The following is a 14,531-nucleotide window of genomic DNA, read 5'->3' as shown; positions in this document are numbered from 1 at the left end:
AACGAGTATAGAGAGTAGATACACACACATGATGACATGACACATCACACATGTTTATGTTCTCTATAGCGGTGTTCAGGTGCTAATATATTAATTAGCTGATAATTATTACTTAATACTAGTATATACTCCAGGTGCTAATCTTCAATCAAGAAGGGCTCTGAAAGGAACGATTGAGGATGAAACGAAGGATGCACTTTTGATGCTTGCTTAACTTGTTTCTTAAAACGACTGTGGTTGAGCATATGCTCGTATTTATCATATAATAATCGATTAGTTATTTGTTTAAAATAATTTAATTTAGAGTTTTTTTTTTAGAAATCAAAACGTTCTTAAGAATTTTTTTTTAATTTACTAAATTTGCTATAATGTTAGGTTTAGTTAATTTTGAATTTAGTAAATAATGTCCATCAGATCTTTTTAAAAAATTGTAAATAATAAATAACCATATGGTAAGAGCATATACCTGGTTTCCTAAATTAAATTCTTTCATTGATATATTAAACTATAAACTAGCGCGATACATGATTCATTGATTCTAATATAGTGTATGAAGTATGATGAGATGTAGGTAGATTTTTCTTTGCTTGGAATGGTGGATAAAACGATAAACCAATTTGACAAATTTTGTTATGAACTATACCGTTTTATTAGGTGGAGGAATGAATATCTGTTACATAAAAACTCATTTTACGGTTTAGGTGGACAACAATTTGGTATATTGACTGCTGAATCCGTAGCAGAAACAATTGAGAATTTGTAAACACTTAAAAGGAAAATTTGTTGTCACCATATCATTCATTCCAAATAGAATTTCCAATCCTTAGTAGATTGTTAATGTCTATTTTTGTGAAACCCTTGACAGATGAATAAAAAATAAAAGATTGGTTCAATTCAGAACAAAGCCCAACAATAACGGGCCTAGAGGCAGAGGTTAAGAAAAAGGGGGAAACGAAAGAACGTCGAGAGAAGATTGAAGAAGAAAAGGGAATCGACAAGAAACCCTAGAAAAAAATTGTCGATGATGCGGGCTGTTAGAAGCTTCATTGCGCAGGTAGTGGAAATTGACCGATTATTCTGTATTTTCGATTTTTCTTGTTCGATCAATTAAAAAAATTTCCCCTCCAAAATTGCAGTATTATCGTCGAGGAAAATCTTGCGATCCCACTTCCTCGCGTAGTCATTACAGTGGTATATCTCTTTCTCAAATCTTCATCATCAAATATCGTAACGTTCTTGTATCGAAAATTTCCTCTGAATAAAGAGATTTATAGGATCTTGTAGAGACGGATTCGAAAACGTTTTCATTTTTTTTTTTTTTGGCAGATGTTGATCCCATTAAGTCGGGCCACCCGGACGCAGGGAACTTGCTGCTTACGGGTTATCTTCTTGATATCGGCATCGGACTGGCCTCCGGATGTGGTATCGGTATGCTGAGAGACGATTTATGATTTTTCTTTTTGTTTCGTAATTCATTTCATTTTTTTTTTTTGTTTCTCTCTCTCTGTCTCTCTTAATTCATTTCACTTGTTATCATCATTCATTTCCACAGCTGCTCTTATGTTTGGCAACCAAGCAGGAGAGTCTAAGCGGATTGAAGAGGTAAGCAAGCACTTGCCTCGTCTGAAATGATACCTCATCGATTGTGTAACCTCATAATAATTCATAACCGTGTTGTTGTGTTTTAGGATTGGAAGAACCAGCAGCTCAAGCTAGATGGATATGAAAAGAGGATGGATTTATGGAAATACTTTTGCAAGACCCACCTAATAATATATTTTGTGTTTTCTTCCTTTCTGTGTTTTAGACTTTGCTGAAAGAATACATCCTTTGATGTTTGTTGTTGTTTATAACCAAAAACTAAATTATTAAATCAGTTAAATGAACTAGAAAATCTCAGTTTGACCGATTGACTTCGATACTTCACGATTTAGGAGACTTCTTTCTCTTTTGTATCTGCTCTAGAGCTTACGAATCATAGACACAAATTCTGTTTCTTTTTATAAATCTTTATTTAAAATGGGAACCCAATTGGTCGCTGCAGCCAAACTCTCTGTGGATGGTTCTAAAATATAAAATGCCGAGACTAAGCTCTCCTCTGCTTACCAACTGTGACCCCAGCTCTTGATGGATCCATGAATCCTCAACTTAGCTTATCACTAGCACCTACAAATATATGCATGTGAGAGATATTCAAGAAAGTCTGAAAGCCAAGAAAAAGCTAACACAAAGTTAACTTGTCCATGAGTTCTCATATTTAGCCGGTACACTGCAAAACCCTCTGGGATTTACATGAAGATTTCTCACTTGGGGTAAGAAAATCAATTGCAGTATCTTCTTCTCCTAATCTAACCTTTTTTAGAGGATACAAGTTTCCCATCTCGAAAAGTTTGCTTTCTTTTTGGTAATTTTCTTCAGTTGACCACATATTTTAGTATTTGCTTATATGCTGCTGCTCTAGCTCATTTCCGAGCCTGGCTCAAAGAGGAAGTGCACAAGAATAATGCAAGATGGTTTTCTGGTTACAAGCTTCGATACCATAAGCGGTATGGTTATTTCCATCCTTGCAACTTGAGCGTGATTCTCGATTATAATACCATACCTGTCATAAGACAAGACACTCTGTGAGTGGTTTTCATTATTTTCCTCTCAAATTACTCATGCAGGTTCCGGAGCAAATGGTGCTATTATTATACATTATAAACCAGAGCCAGAGAGCTGCAGTCGTGTAGACCCTCAAAAACTTTTCTTGCTCCATAGTGGAGCTCACTATGTCGATGGAACTACAGATATCACAAGAACAGTACATATTACTGAACCTTCTGCCTTAGAAGAAGAATGTTTCACCCGAGTTTTGCAGGTGAGGATTTGGCTCTTCTTTTCCCCATCTTTCTTGATCACATATCTTGACCAAACAAAGCTGTGTAGGATGCTTTTATCTCATAAACTTCTCGCTCACCAAACCATCCAGACAAAAAATGGTTGATGTCTCGTTCTCTTTGATGCTGAGATAGACCGATTCTATAATTACCACGCTGAAGTCTGGGAAAAGATAAGTCCACCAAACCACTTCTGAATTTCACCATTATCTTCTCCAAAAGGCAAGTAGATGAGTCTAACACACAAGGCCTGCACGTAAGTGCCTTGAAAGCAAGCCAGATCAGATCAACACATAACGGACACATGGCTTTGCTTTTCCTCTTAGTGTAATAATAGATCAAAGGTCTTTACATACAGCTGCAATTGTTTGACCAAGGTATTTTATAATAGGTGTGTGATATACCACAGTTGATATACTTACGCCGATCAAGTTCTTCCATCACTTTAACTTCAGTGGCAGCTAATTTACGTTCAAATTCTTCTTGCAAGACACCACATCTGAGCTGTAGTGTTTCTTCCAAAGCAATTTTCGCTTTCTTCTTCTCTTTATCCTTTTGTCTTTTTTCCAAAAACATCTCTGATGCCTTGTAGATAGCTGCAGCAGCAATTGGTAAAAGAACACGAGCAATTGCATAAGCTCCAGAAGCACCTGAGTAGGTCTTCTTCACACAATACACAGAAGCTTCTCCAATAAGCATTGAAGCCCCATTGCAACACAATGTTGAGTCTTTGTAGCTATGTTAGCAAAGAGCCTCTCACAAAAGCTGTTTTGATAGGCCACATACTCCAGCGTCCTGAAGATTTTCTGACTTCCTGCTGTGACAAGCCCATCATATACTATCCACAGTGGCATTTGTGGATTAGATGGACTAAACTGAGGATTTTTTTCAAAAGACAGATGTCTCACACGTGTGATAAACCTAATATAATCCAAAAAATGCTCCTCTTTCCTCCTAGTCAGATCCAATCTTCTGATGCTGCTGGCGAAATCCAACCCACGGAGTGTGTTTGTAATCGTATTTGGAGAATTGTGCAACATTATCACACATAAACAATCTCTCCCTGAAATAAAAAAAGATTGCAAAACAAGCATCAGAAGAGATGTTTTTGGAAAAATGACTTTTTACAACAAATGCAACTAAAATTACCTAAAGAATTTTTGAGTACATGTGTGAGCTTGGAATCGGTGTATGGAATATGAGGCAATTCCAACGAGAGAGCAGACAGAACATCCTCCAGTGTAGATAGATTCCTGTCAATTTCAATCCTGCCTCTCTGCTCGCTATAGGCTAAATCAACTAGCCACAGATAGCTATTTGTTGTGCCATTGACGGTACTCTTTCTCACTGTGACACGCACAAGGCTAAAAAAACACAAAAGTTAAATCATTGTATTTAAACAAGGAATTAAATAGTGTATTTTGCTTACCAATTAGAGTTTCTGGGATCGTTCCTCGCAGAGTACCCAATAGTGAGAACATCCAAGGCTTCATCTCTATTGCGAACCCGTCTTTCAACAGGTTAACTGTCTTCAATTCCTCTTGATCTCCTAACACATGTAACAACCTCTTAATACAGTAACCATGTCCTGGCTACAAATTTATCAAATCTACTGTTTTAGATTAAAAAAAATAGCAGAAACTCACCTAAGGAGCTCGCTCTTGGAAGAAACATATTCCGGTAAGAGGTATCTTATTTCATCTTGGCCAATGAGCTCCATCATGCTAATGGAGGTATTTAAGTTTTGGTCGATTCCAAAAAGCTCTTCTAATGCCAAGTAGGAGAGTCCTCTGGTTTCATGCTCGGGCAATCTTCCAGCCAGAGTACATGTTTTCCCAGATGCATATGGCCCATATGAAAATAGGCAAACATTTTGACCATCTAATAGGGACCTAATCGCAGGTTTTGTAGCTGCAAAAATTTTATCTGCGTCGGAGAAAATTATCATATAAACGACTGTTCAACTTACAATATGATGAAATGGAACGGAAAAACGATTCAGCGATCAGCAGTAAGGAATATTAAGCGAACAGCAGTAAAGAATGTTAAGCGAACATCAGTAAGGAATGTTCAACATTTCTTAATCAGCCTTTCGAAACAAAACCACAAAGACTATTAAGTTGCACGAATGTTAAGCGAACAGCAGTAAGGAATTCAATCAATCACGGCCAATGTTCTGCCTCAAAAGATAAATGTCCGATGAATATGGAGAAATTTTTACCTTGCCCATCCTCGTAGCTGAAGACTTTGTCGAATAGGTATGATCTGTTGCTGGAAAATGGGTACACCAACTCAATCTCCCTTCCATGGCTTTCTTTCACTCTTATATTCTCATTTGTAGAGTAAACGAAGAAGATTTTGCATCTTTTTGCGAAATCAGAACCAGAACCTAAAGAATCAATTCGTTGAGTGCTTTTCTGAGCCATAGAAGATTGATTCGCGAACATCAGTGATGAAGCACTATTAGGGTTTAAGAGAATGAACAGCCCGTGTTATGGTGAATCTGATACCGGTATCGTAAGAATTAATTCTGGTTTCGATGACACCAAATCCGGTTCAGCGAAACAATACCACGTTTTGACGACGTTGGTAATTCGCACGGTGTACCGTGCTCTCAGGCAAATGAACCGGACTCGGCATTACTTGGAAGGAACATAAAAAATGGGTTGGGAGGACATGGGCCATAAATTAACATAGATATGTGGGTTCACACGTGGGCCATAATTTCACAAAGAAAATATGTGTTGGGACAGTTTTTAATTTATTGAATAAAAAACATGATATTTAGACAAAGAAATAGAGCTAGCTATATAATTAATTACGATAAATATAATATTCAACAGGATCATAAACATCATATAAATGTAGATCTATGTATGTTGAGAAATAAACTTATAAAAAGATTTATGTATATTCTAAAAATGTTTCGGTAAATAAACAAGATCATACATATCATAAACCCGAAAATAATGATTCAGAAACATCACAACCTTCTGGATATATGAACGAGAAAAAAACCTGTCAGAACGGCGATGAAAAGTCTCCTCCTGAAACACTATGGTACTTCACCTCCATTCTGTCTAAACTCGTGCTACTTTTCCTTCATTCTCTCTGCATTCGTACTACTTTTCCCTTTTTATGATAAAATAGATAGTATAGTCATATTTATCATCTATATTTGCAAAATTAAATTTATAGTACTATACAATATGACATATACAGTTCTTTTGTTAATAATAAAAAATCACGAGATTCATAAAAATCCTGAATTTCATTGTCACTACTTAGTAATATTCTATACGATTCATATCTACTAATTAACATAAATTGTACTCAAGATTGAATAAAATAAAAAAACTTATTAAAATTCAGTACTGTTTATAAATATTAATTTACACCACGCAAAAAATACTTCCAATTTTACGATAAAAAATTCTAGGTAAACACCTTAAACTATATGCGTAACCAATTAACCAGGATATTTCAAAAAGCCTCGAAAAAGATTCAGAGAAGCAAAAAAACTATGAGAATATATAATTAACCAAACAAAAAAAACTACGAGTATATAAAATTTTTAAAAGTATTATAAAGCCTGAGAAAGAAAAATTATTCTGATAGATCTAAATTGATGAGATCTATGAAAAATTATTCTGGTAGATCTATTATACAAAAAAAACATAGTTTTAAACCAGAAAACAAAAAACATAAACTGCAACAGTTGAGAAAGAAATTTCGTGGAAAAAGCAAAAGTTATGACGTGAAACAAAAAGAGACCGTGGATGTATCTGGATCTTTGGGTTACACGGAAAACTAAGGAGACGGCACCTATATGTAGAAATCAGATAAGGTGATGGTTAGAGTTTCCGTGCGACATAAATGGGCTAGGCTTTGTGTTGGGCTTCTATAATGTCAAAGTAAATAGTATTAAATAATTTTAAGGTAATTGCTATGACAATATTATCCCTAATTGGAATATCTGAGCATCCTACAAAGAAAAATTATAGGGTCAAACATATAAGCCCCGCTCATCTATTTTGAATTGATGATCAGTTTATGAAGACCTAAAAAAAAAAAATTTCAAATAAACACTCTATTATTCCTCTTTCAAAATCTTTTTTATAAATTTTAAAATGTGTAATCGTTATGATTACATACAAGCTTTATACCTGTCCAAAAAGATTAATCATTAGACTCAAACACTTCCATTTAGTAAAATAGGCCACTTTACATGATTTAGATTTGTTATGTGAAGCGAAAAATAATCGTCTTTTATATTCGGCACAAGTGGCAAGCGATATGTTTGTGTTCAATGTTAAGAAACCAGTCTGACTTTCTACATTTTGCATGTTCATTACTACATGATATGTTCATTGCTATGCAACTTATGGCGAATTCAGAAGTTATTGTTCTTTTGTTCTTTATATTCTTTATACACAATTTCGAAGTAATTGCCAATAGTGATGTTTTTGGGAGTTATCATTTCACTCCGATTTTGGTTGTTTATCACTAACATTGTTTTTAAAAATTCACAAAGACTTCTATTATAGTTTATATACTAGGATTTCAACTGCACTAGCTATAGCAAGGATAGTGATTTAAGACAAATAATTGTTTTTTAAGAAAACCTATGTTTAGTTTTAAGTATAAATATTTTTAACTGAATTTTATAAAATACATAACTAATGATTATATATATAGAGCTGTAACTAACTTGTCTATCTAACCCGTTGTACAGTTTCACGAAAACATTAAAATCCAAGTGTTTGTCCATATTATTCCAAGCCTTTTTTGTATTTGAATGAACAGTTTGGTTGTTAAGATTTGCAACTGAAATTGGAGTCAATTGTTTTCAGGTTTTTTTTTTCAACCTATATTTCTAATAGATGTTGTATACTAGTTTGTCGATGCATGTCTCCAAATGAGTTTTGAAAAGCTAATAGTGTTGAGTTTGATGAATTTCATGGCATAAGTATGAGGCTTCTTGTAATCCTTTCAAAAATTGGAAAGATTGAAGGCATTATCATTACTTTGGTGACAACTGCAGATTAACTGTCATAGGTACAAGTTTTGTGCACACTTATTTTTGGATTTGTATACATGGACATCAAGTGTGAAGACACTCGAAAATGACAAGTAATCTTATATATGTTGAAACTCTTTCAGTCTCTATTTGACATTTCAACCTTAGTAAGAGGCTTATAATTGTTAAAAAATTTACTGATATAATGGATTTTTTTTCAAAAATGATTTTTAATATATTACTAGTCACATTCGTGATCTCTTTTGGAAATTCTGCAAGTTTCTAGAACAAAGAATCGGAGACTTAGATTTATATTTGGTATTAAAACCTTAACAATTATTAATTAGCCACTAAATCAAAATTTATAGTAAAAACAATCCTTCACGATATTAGAAACAATTAAGAGATTCGAAAGCTAGAAATGACTAGAAAAATTAGTTACATACTGTATATGGGCTTATGTCTCACTAATCCATAATTTCGAAAACTTAACTCACTTGCTATTGTGTCCGAATTTCACTGCCATTTATAAAACTATTTGTACCTTCGATAAGGTTCTTTACCAAAAGTATTTACACAAAAGGTTTCTGCAGATCTTACAAAATTATTATTAAATAGTATTATGACTTAATCGGTGCTGTAGATTTATTATTTCTTAAATTTTGCTCTGATTTAAAAAATTTGTATCTATTTTTTATGAAATTTGTAATATGCCTACCTATAATAATTATCATATTAGTTGCTAACTCGTTAACCCATTTACATAACATATTTCACCATGAACAAGGTCATTATTCAAGATAACTCACAAATAACCAAAAGCTTGAAACAACAATATTATTAAAATGAACGTTTGATGACTCCGAGTTTTCTAAGTCAGTCCATGAGTTCTTAATAAATATTTTTTTGTATGTCTAATTTTTTTCTAAAAATAGTAAAATATGTATAAACTTTTGTTTTGATATATTTTCAAATAAAATAATTCAAATTATAGTGAAAATATTGTAAGATATAGAATAATTAATCTAAAATAATATAAATATAGAAAAATACGTATGGTACAAAGGATAAAAAATGGGGGATCGAACACTGCTTCACTTGATGATGACTATAGACATGTTAAACCAACTGATCCAAGAGAGAAACACTGAGTATTCAAGTTTAAAGTATTTATAAAAAGTATCAAATACGTACCCCATCTACTAACGCACCGCCCCTGGGTTCGTCAATAATCCTCAGTCATGTTCCAATTTGAATCACAAGTGTTAACCTTTCGCGAAACCAGTACTCAGAATGGGAATTCAATGGTTTGATAAGGCGGATCTATGGAAGAGTGTACTGTTGTTGAAGCTCCAGCTCCGTGATCGATTTCGAATCGCCGTCGACGATCACCGTGGTCGGGCGGTGGTTTTCTCAACCGACGGCTACTTCTCTTCCACTATCCACCGCTTGGTGGCTCGATTACGGAACTTCCGCAGGGAGTCTCTCCCATCTTCCCCAGCTTTTTTATCGCAGACGAGGTTCGAATCATCGCCTCTTTTTTTCTTAAACTCAATGATGGGTCTTTGTATCTGCGTATTTTGAGATTTGTGTTTCAACTTCGTCCTTGGTTGTTCGTTTCGTGGTTCTTTGAGAGATTGTTAGTTTTAGTTGTCTTCTTAAGCTGCTTATATTTCTCGGATTATTTTGAAGATTGTTTCTTTGCTATATTCTTTGGTTTTGGTTTTGTCAACGCCTATTTTGGATTGTGGGAGTTATGATAGAGTAACGCTTTGTTCTTGCAGTTTCTAAAGATTTGATGGCAGAAGAAGAGTCTGCACTCTTCCGGATGCTTCAAGCTCTGGCTGTTCCCCTTATTGGAAATGCTTGTCATGTTTTCATGAATGGTCTTAACCGTGTTCAGGTTTGACATCTACGATTGCTGCTTCTTCAATTACATTCTTATATTCCCTCGTTCGTGTTGTCAGTTCTTATTGTGTTTTCTTTTCCAGGTGTATGGTTTAGAGAAATTGCACGATGCTTTGCTCAACAGACCAAAGAAGAAGCCTCTTGTAACGGTATGAGGTGAACTAGCTTGTGAAATGTTGTATCTTTGTGGTTAAGAATTTCATATGAACCTGATGTTTTCCCCATGAACTTCTATAATACTCTTCAGGTTAGCAATCATGTCGCATCTGTGGATGATCCATTTGTCATTGCTTCGTTACTTCCGCCTAAACTACTACTTGATGCCCGTAATCTGAGGTGGACGCTTTGTGCTACCGATAGATGCTTTAAAAACCCTGTAACTTCAGCTTTCTTTCGGTCTGTCAAAGTCTTGCCAGTTTCTCGTGGTGAAGGAATATATCAGCAGGTATCACCAGGCTGCTCTTTATAGCTTTATCTTCATACTTCAGTGTCAAACTTTTAAGTTTACTGGAACTTCTGATGGGGAAATTAGTGTCATTTGTTAACTACTCGACAGGGCATGGACATGGCAATTTCGAAATTGAACAGTGGCGGGTGGGTTCACATCTTTCCCGAAGGCAGTCGCTCCCGGGATGGTGGCAAGACTATGGGCTCAGCAAAAAGAGGTATTGGAAGGTAATTGTACTTTGAGTTCAGTTACTCTCTTTACTATCTATCACTTTATAAGGTAAGTAAAAATACTTTTTTTTTTTTTCAATTTACTTCTTTTGCAGGTTGATTTTGGACACAGACACTCTGCCTATGGTTGTACCATTTGTGCATACTGGTATGCAGGATATAATGCCGGTGGGAGCCAATGTTCCCCGGATTGGCAAGACTGTGAGTATTCTTTGAATTTCCCTATTCCTCTCTCTTAGATCATGTTTATCAATCTTTTATCACAATACTAACGTTTAAAATTTGCAGGTGACAGTGATCATTGGTGACCCGATTGGCTTTGACGACCTTCTCGGGATTGAAGGATCCGAAAATGTTTCAAGGAAACACTTGTACGATGCTGTTTCTTTGAGAATTGGACAGACACTGTACGAGTTGAAAGCTAAAGTCGATAGAGTATCTCTGGAACAAAAATCTAATATGTCACACACATCCTCAGATCGCGCTGCTGATATCTTTCACCGGATTGATTGGGACTCATTTGGGATGGGGGCACACTTCTCAGAAGAATCATCAACCATTGATAAACAGTTCTCACGAACCGATGATCGTGTTGTCTCTAGTTGTTCAGACCGTCAGATCCCCAAAAGGGGAGTTTCATCTGAAGGAGGGATCAGTCTGAAGATTAAGAAGTTCATGGACTCTACAGAGATCATGGGTTTTGCAGCTAGAGGGTTGCTGGTGAACGATTATAAGAGTAGGGGTGAATCTGCCAACTCTGGTAAAAGATGGCCTTTAAATGCATGGAGAAAGTATTTGGATGTAAAATCATGTGATCCATGGATTACACCACTCGATTACACTTGCTAGTTCGCATTAGGATCACTAGTTTTGTAACGAGGCCTACTTGGCACAAATGTTTTTACTAGTCTAATTTAGTTTTAGATCTATATTTTTCTTTCACCATAGATGTGTTGCATCTCCTTTTCTTGTTTAGCATAGCTCTACTCTCAGAAAAGAAACATTGTAATTTTATATCCATAGAAAAATGAAGAGTATATCAACTTATATTTTGTCTAATGTGTAAATTTAGACTTCTAGCCAGGGTAGGGTGAAAACGTGAGATTACAATTTGTTGGAAAACTTATTCATGATGTAAAAGTAAACCGGAAATTGGTTTATTCATGTGATCGTATGGGATCGACAAGTGTATACATATGTTTCAAACGACGCCGTTCGCTAGTAATGTCCATTCACATGCGAACGACGCCGTTATGAGTACCATAACAACAAACCACGTTAATCTCGGACCCACACGCGTAAAGTGCAATGACGAATTTAACCCCTTTTAAGAGTACCGACGGCGACAACAAACTTGTCTCTCCTCCGTCTTCCTTTCCTAGAGTGATAGAGAAAGCAATGGCCGACGAAGAAGATGAGTTACCGGAGACGGAATTAAGTTACGACCAGAAGAAGGAAATCGCAAAATGGTTTCTCCTCAACGCCCCCGCCGGCGAAATCAATTACGTCGCCAAAGGTACTCTCACTCATACACATTTACATTGAGGCGAATGTGTTTTTTCTTTGGTGCAACCGAGATGTGACTCTGTATGAGAAGGCGCAATCGTTGATTGTTCCAGTCCGTTTTCATTTTGAGATTCATTGTTGCGTGATTTGACATTTTATTTCAATTTTCTGTTTGGATTACTGGCAGATTTAAAGGCGGTTTTGAGAGATGAGGAAGTCTACAGCGAGGCAGCCATGGAGGCATTTCCAGTGTACAACAAGTCTCACTTGATTTGCCTCGAAATGCCCAGTAGGGCTGGTGATGTGAGTTTTTTCTTCTTAATCTGTGTCGAAACTTTTCGTACTGCCTTCTGCCTCTATTATAGAGTGTGTTGGATTAGGTCTGCTCATGTTTTAGTTTTAGGAGTAGTCTCTAAATTGGCATATGAAAGGCTGAGAAATTGTGACATATTGGATCACTCGAACAGAGATAACTCGGGCAGAGTTTGAGATATAACTCTCTCTTTGAGGCCTGATGCTTTGCTATGGTTATTCTTCTTTAGCTTCAGAAAAAACTGGAGATTAGTGATCGTCGAAATAAATGCTATTAAATCTCGCAGGTGTTCTGAATATCATTCAGCAGTGAGATTTACTACCATTTTTATTTCGTTTTGTCTCAGGTGATTGTTTCATCTTACAGTGAAATTACTGTCAATGAGTACCTCGATCCAAGAACTGCCCAGGTTGCCATAGTTGATCATGTTAAACAGGTACATTATTGATTGTATTTTTTCTTCGCTATAGCCTGCCGTGATTTGTGAATCCAATTCTAATCTTACATCTCTTTTCTTTTGACAAGATTTGTACAAAAGTACGGCCTGCAAATGATGAAGAACTTCCGTCTTCGTATATTGAGGAATACAGGTATGATTTAAGACCATTTAATTCGGAATGTTCATATAGTCTTAGCTTAACTTCTTATTGCAGCAAAGGCAAACATTAGCAGCACTTTGAGAATTAATGTAAAGGTCTTCTGTCTTTCCGCTGAATAAACATAATGAAAAAATTGTTTTGTCCATTACAGATATGCTCTTGATGCTGAAGTCCAGAGATACGTTAGTGAAGCTTACCCAAAGGGTGTGTCTGCAGTTAACTGTGTAAAGGGGAAAGATGCCGATGGTCCAGGGACTGACTTTGAGCTTGTCGTTATAATTTCTGCCACGAAACTTAGTCCCCAAAACTTCTGGTATGTACAAAATAACCCTCTTCTACTTGTTATCCATTCTCTTAGGATCAGCTATGGTTTATGTAGCTGTTCGATTTCGGTTGGTCAGAGAGTTTCTCCCCAACAACAAACCTTTGCCTGAAATGATTTCGAGTGACCAAAACCGGTGTGATGTGCAGTAATGGAAGTTGGAGATCTGTATGGAATATCGATTTCCAGGATGAATCCCAGGTGCTTGACATAAAAGGGAAATTGCAGGTAACTGTGCATGATCTGTGACCCATTTTTTCTTTCTGTAAGCTTACTGTGATGTTATTCGAAACCAATGGAAGATCAATGAGCATGTTCCAACTATATCTCTTTCTCTTCAGGTAGGAGCTCATTATTTTGAAGAGGGAAATGTGGAATTAGACGCAAAAAATGAGTTCCATGATTCGACAATATTTCAGGTACTTTTACATCCAATATCCGCATACTCAAGATTATCTACAATGCATGTATTATACACCAAGAGAAACAAATAAATGTAGTCTCTGATAAAACCTTATCGCTGATTTGTTGTTTCCCATTTCAGTCCGCGGATGATTGCGCGATTGCCATTGCCAATATTATCCGGCACCATGAGACCGAATATCTTGCAGCTCTAGAGGTCCCCAAATAGCAATTCATTTATTTATTCGTTTACCAGTTCATTGATTATCAATATTGTTTCTGATAGTCTCTGCATCATCAGGTAGCGTATTCGAAGTTGCCCGACAACACTTTCAAGGTAAATTTCTCTTCGATATAAAGATTTCAATGGCTTATCACTCTCATCCGGAAAAATCCTCGCGATAGGGACTTCCAGATGTATTTATAGAATTCTCAGCTATGATTTTGGGATTTTGCAGGATCTGAGGAGGAAACTTCCGGTTACGCGAACTCTTTTCCCATGGCAAAACACCTTGCAGTTCAGCTTAACCAGAGAGGTCGAGAAAGAGCTTGGACTTGGCAAGTGATGATCATCAATTCCAGTTTTTAAAAGTCTAATTATCTTCTCCATTTGTTGTGAAGTTGCTGTTATTTAATCTCGATGCAAGTGAAGGAGAAAAATATAATCGATATCATTTGTTTATGTTGTATCGTATCTTCGTTCCTCCTGGCTTTTCCGGAGAATTAGTGTCCAAACGGCTCATCCTTTAGTTCTTAAATGCTGATTCGTCTCAATTATCTTTGGTGGATCGAGGAAAAAATTGCAAAAACTCCGATGCCGGGAATCGAACCCGGGTCTCCTGGGTGAAAGCCAGATATCCTAACCGCTGGACGACATCGGATTTATTGTTAGTTCATCAACTTT

At 36.1% G+C, this 14,531-nt stretch overlaps 3 protein-coding genes, 1 long non-coding RNA gene and 1 other non-coding gene across 6 annotated transcripts; 3 read left to right on the top strand and 2 right to left on the bottom strand.

The window, feature by feature from the left end:
- Positions 1-908: 908 nt before the first annotated feature.
- On the top strand, positions 909-1,906 carry LOC18024031. The gene is made up of 5 exons (XM_006408003.2): positions 909-1,054; positions 1,137-1,191; positions 1,327-1,428; positions 1,553-1,602; positions 1,689-1,906. The coding sequence occupies exons 1-5, from the start codon at positions 1,022-1,024 to the stop codon at positions 1,815-1,817; spliced, it is 369 nt and encodes a 122-aa protein (XP_006408066.1). The 5' UTR covers positions 909-1,021; the 3' UTR covers positions 1,818-1,906.
- Positions 1,907-2,276: 370 nt separating this feature from the next.
- LOC112088830 lies at positions 2,277-6,675 on the bottom strand. 2 transcript variants are annotated; one of them, XR_002900749.1, is made up of 6 exons: positions 5,898-6,675; positions 5,101-5,268; positions 4,526-4,805; positions 4,309-4,428; positions 4,029-4,243; positions 2,277-3,942 (listed from the first exon to the last, which is right to left on the bottom strand). It is a non-coding gene; the product is annotated as an uncharacterized LOC112088830 (long non-coding RNA). The 2 variants fall into 2 exon arrangements; XR_002900748.1 differs by having other exon boundaries at positions 5,101-6,675.
- A 2,489-nt stretch (positions 6,676-9,164) lies between these two features.
- Positions 9,165-11,514, top strand: LOC18024030 (tafazzin). Its single transcript, XM_024159579.1, is given in 8 exon segments — positions 9,165-9,402; positions 9,404-9,419; positions 9,684-9,802; positions 9,891-9,956; positions 10,055-10,252; positions 10,364-10,482; positions 10,581-10,686; positions 10,774-11,514. Coding segments are annotated over 8 exon segments (1,395 nt in total). The 5' UTR covers positions 9,165-9,192; the 3' UTR covers positions 11,335-11,514.
- Positions 11,515-11,779: 265 nt separating this feature from the next.
- LOC18024029 (F-actin-capping protein subunit alpha) lies at positions 11,780-14,376 on the top strand. Its single transcript, XM_006408000.2, has 10 exons — positions 11,780-12,001; positions 12,179-12,294; positions 12,651-12,740; positions 12,830-12,894; positions 13,055-13,216; positions 13,375-13,453; positions 13,567-13,644; positions 13,770-13,844; positions 13,929-13,964; positions 14,086-14,376. Exons 1-10 carry the CDS (start codon positions 11,794-11,796, stop codon positions 14,191-14,193), a joined length of 1,017 nt encoding a protein of 338 aa, XP_006408063.1. The 5' UTR covers positions 11,780-11,793; the 3' UTR covers positions 14,194-14,376.
- Positions 14,377-14,436: 60 nt separating this feature from the next.
- TRNAE-UUC lies at positions 14,437-14,508 on the bottom strand. The gene has a single exon. It is a non-coding gene; the product is annotated as a tRNA-Glu (tRNA).
- Positions 14,509-14,531: the final 23 nt, after the last annotated feature.

This window comes from Eutrema salsugineum, unplaced genomic scaffold (genome assembly GCF_000478725.1).
Source record: "Eutrema salsugineum unplaced genomic scaffold, Eutsalg1_0 scaffold_13, whole genome shotgun sequence".
NCBI lineage: Eukaryota > Viridiplantae > Streptophyta > Magnoliopsida > Brassicales > Brassicaceae > Eutrema > Eutrema salsugineum.
This window is presented reverse-complemented; position numbering and strand designations above follow the sequence as displayed.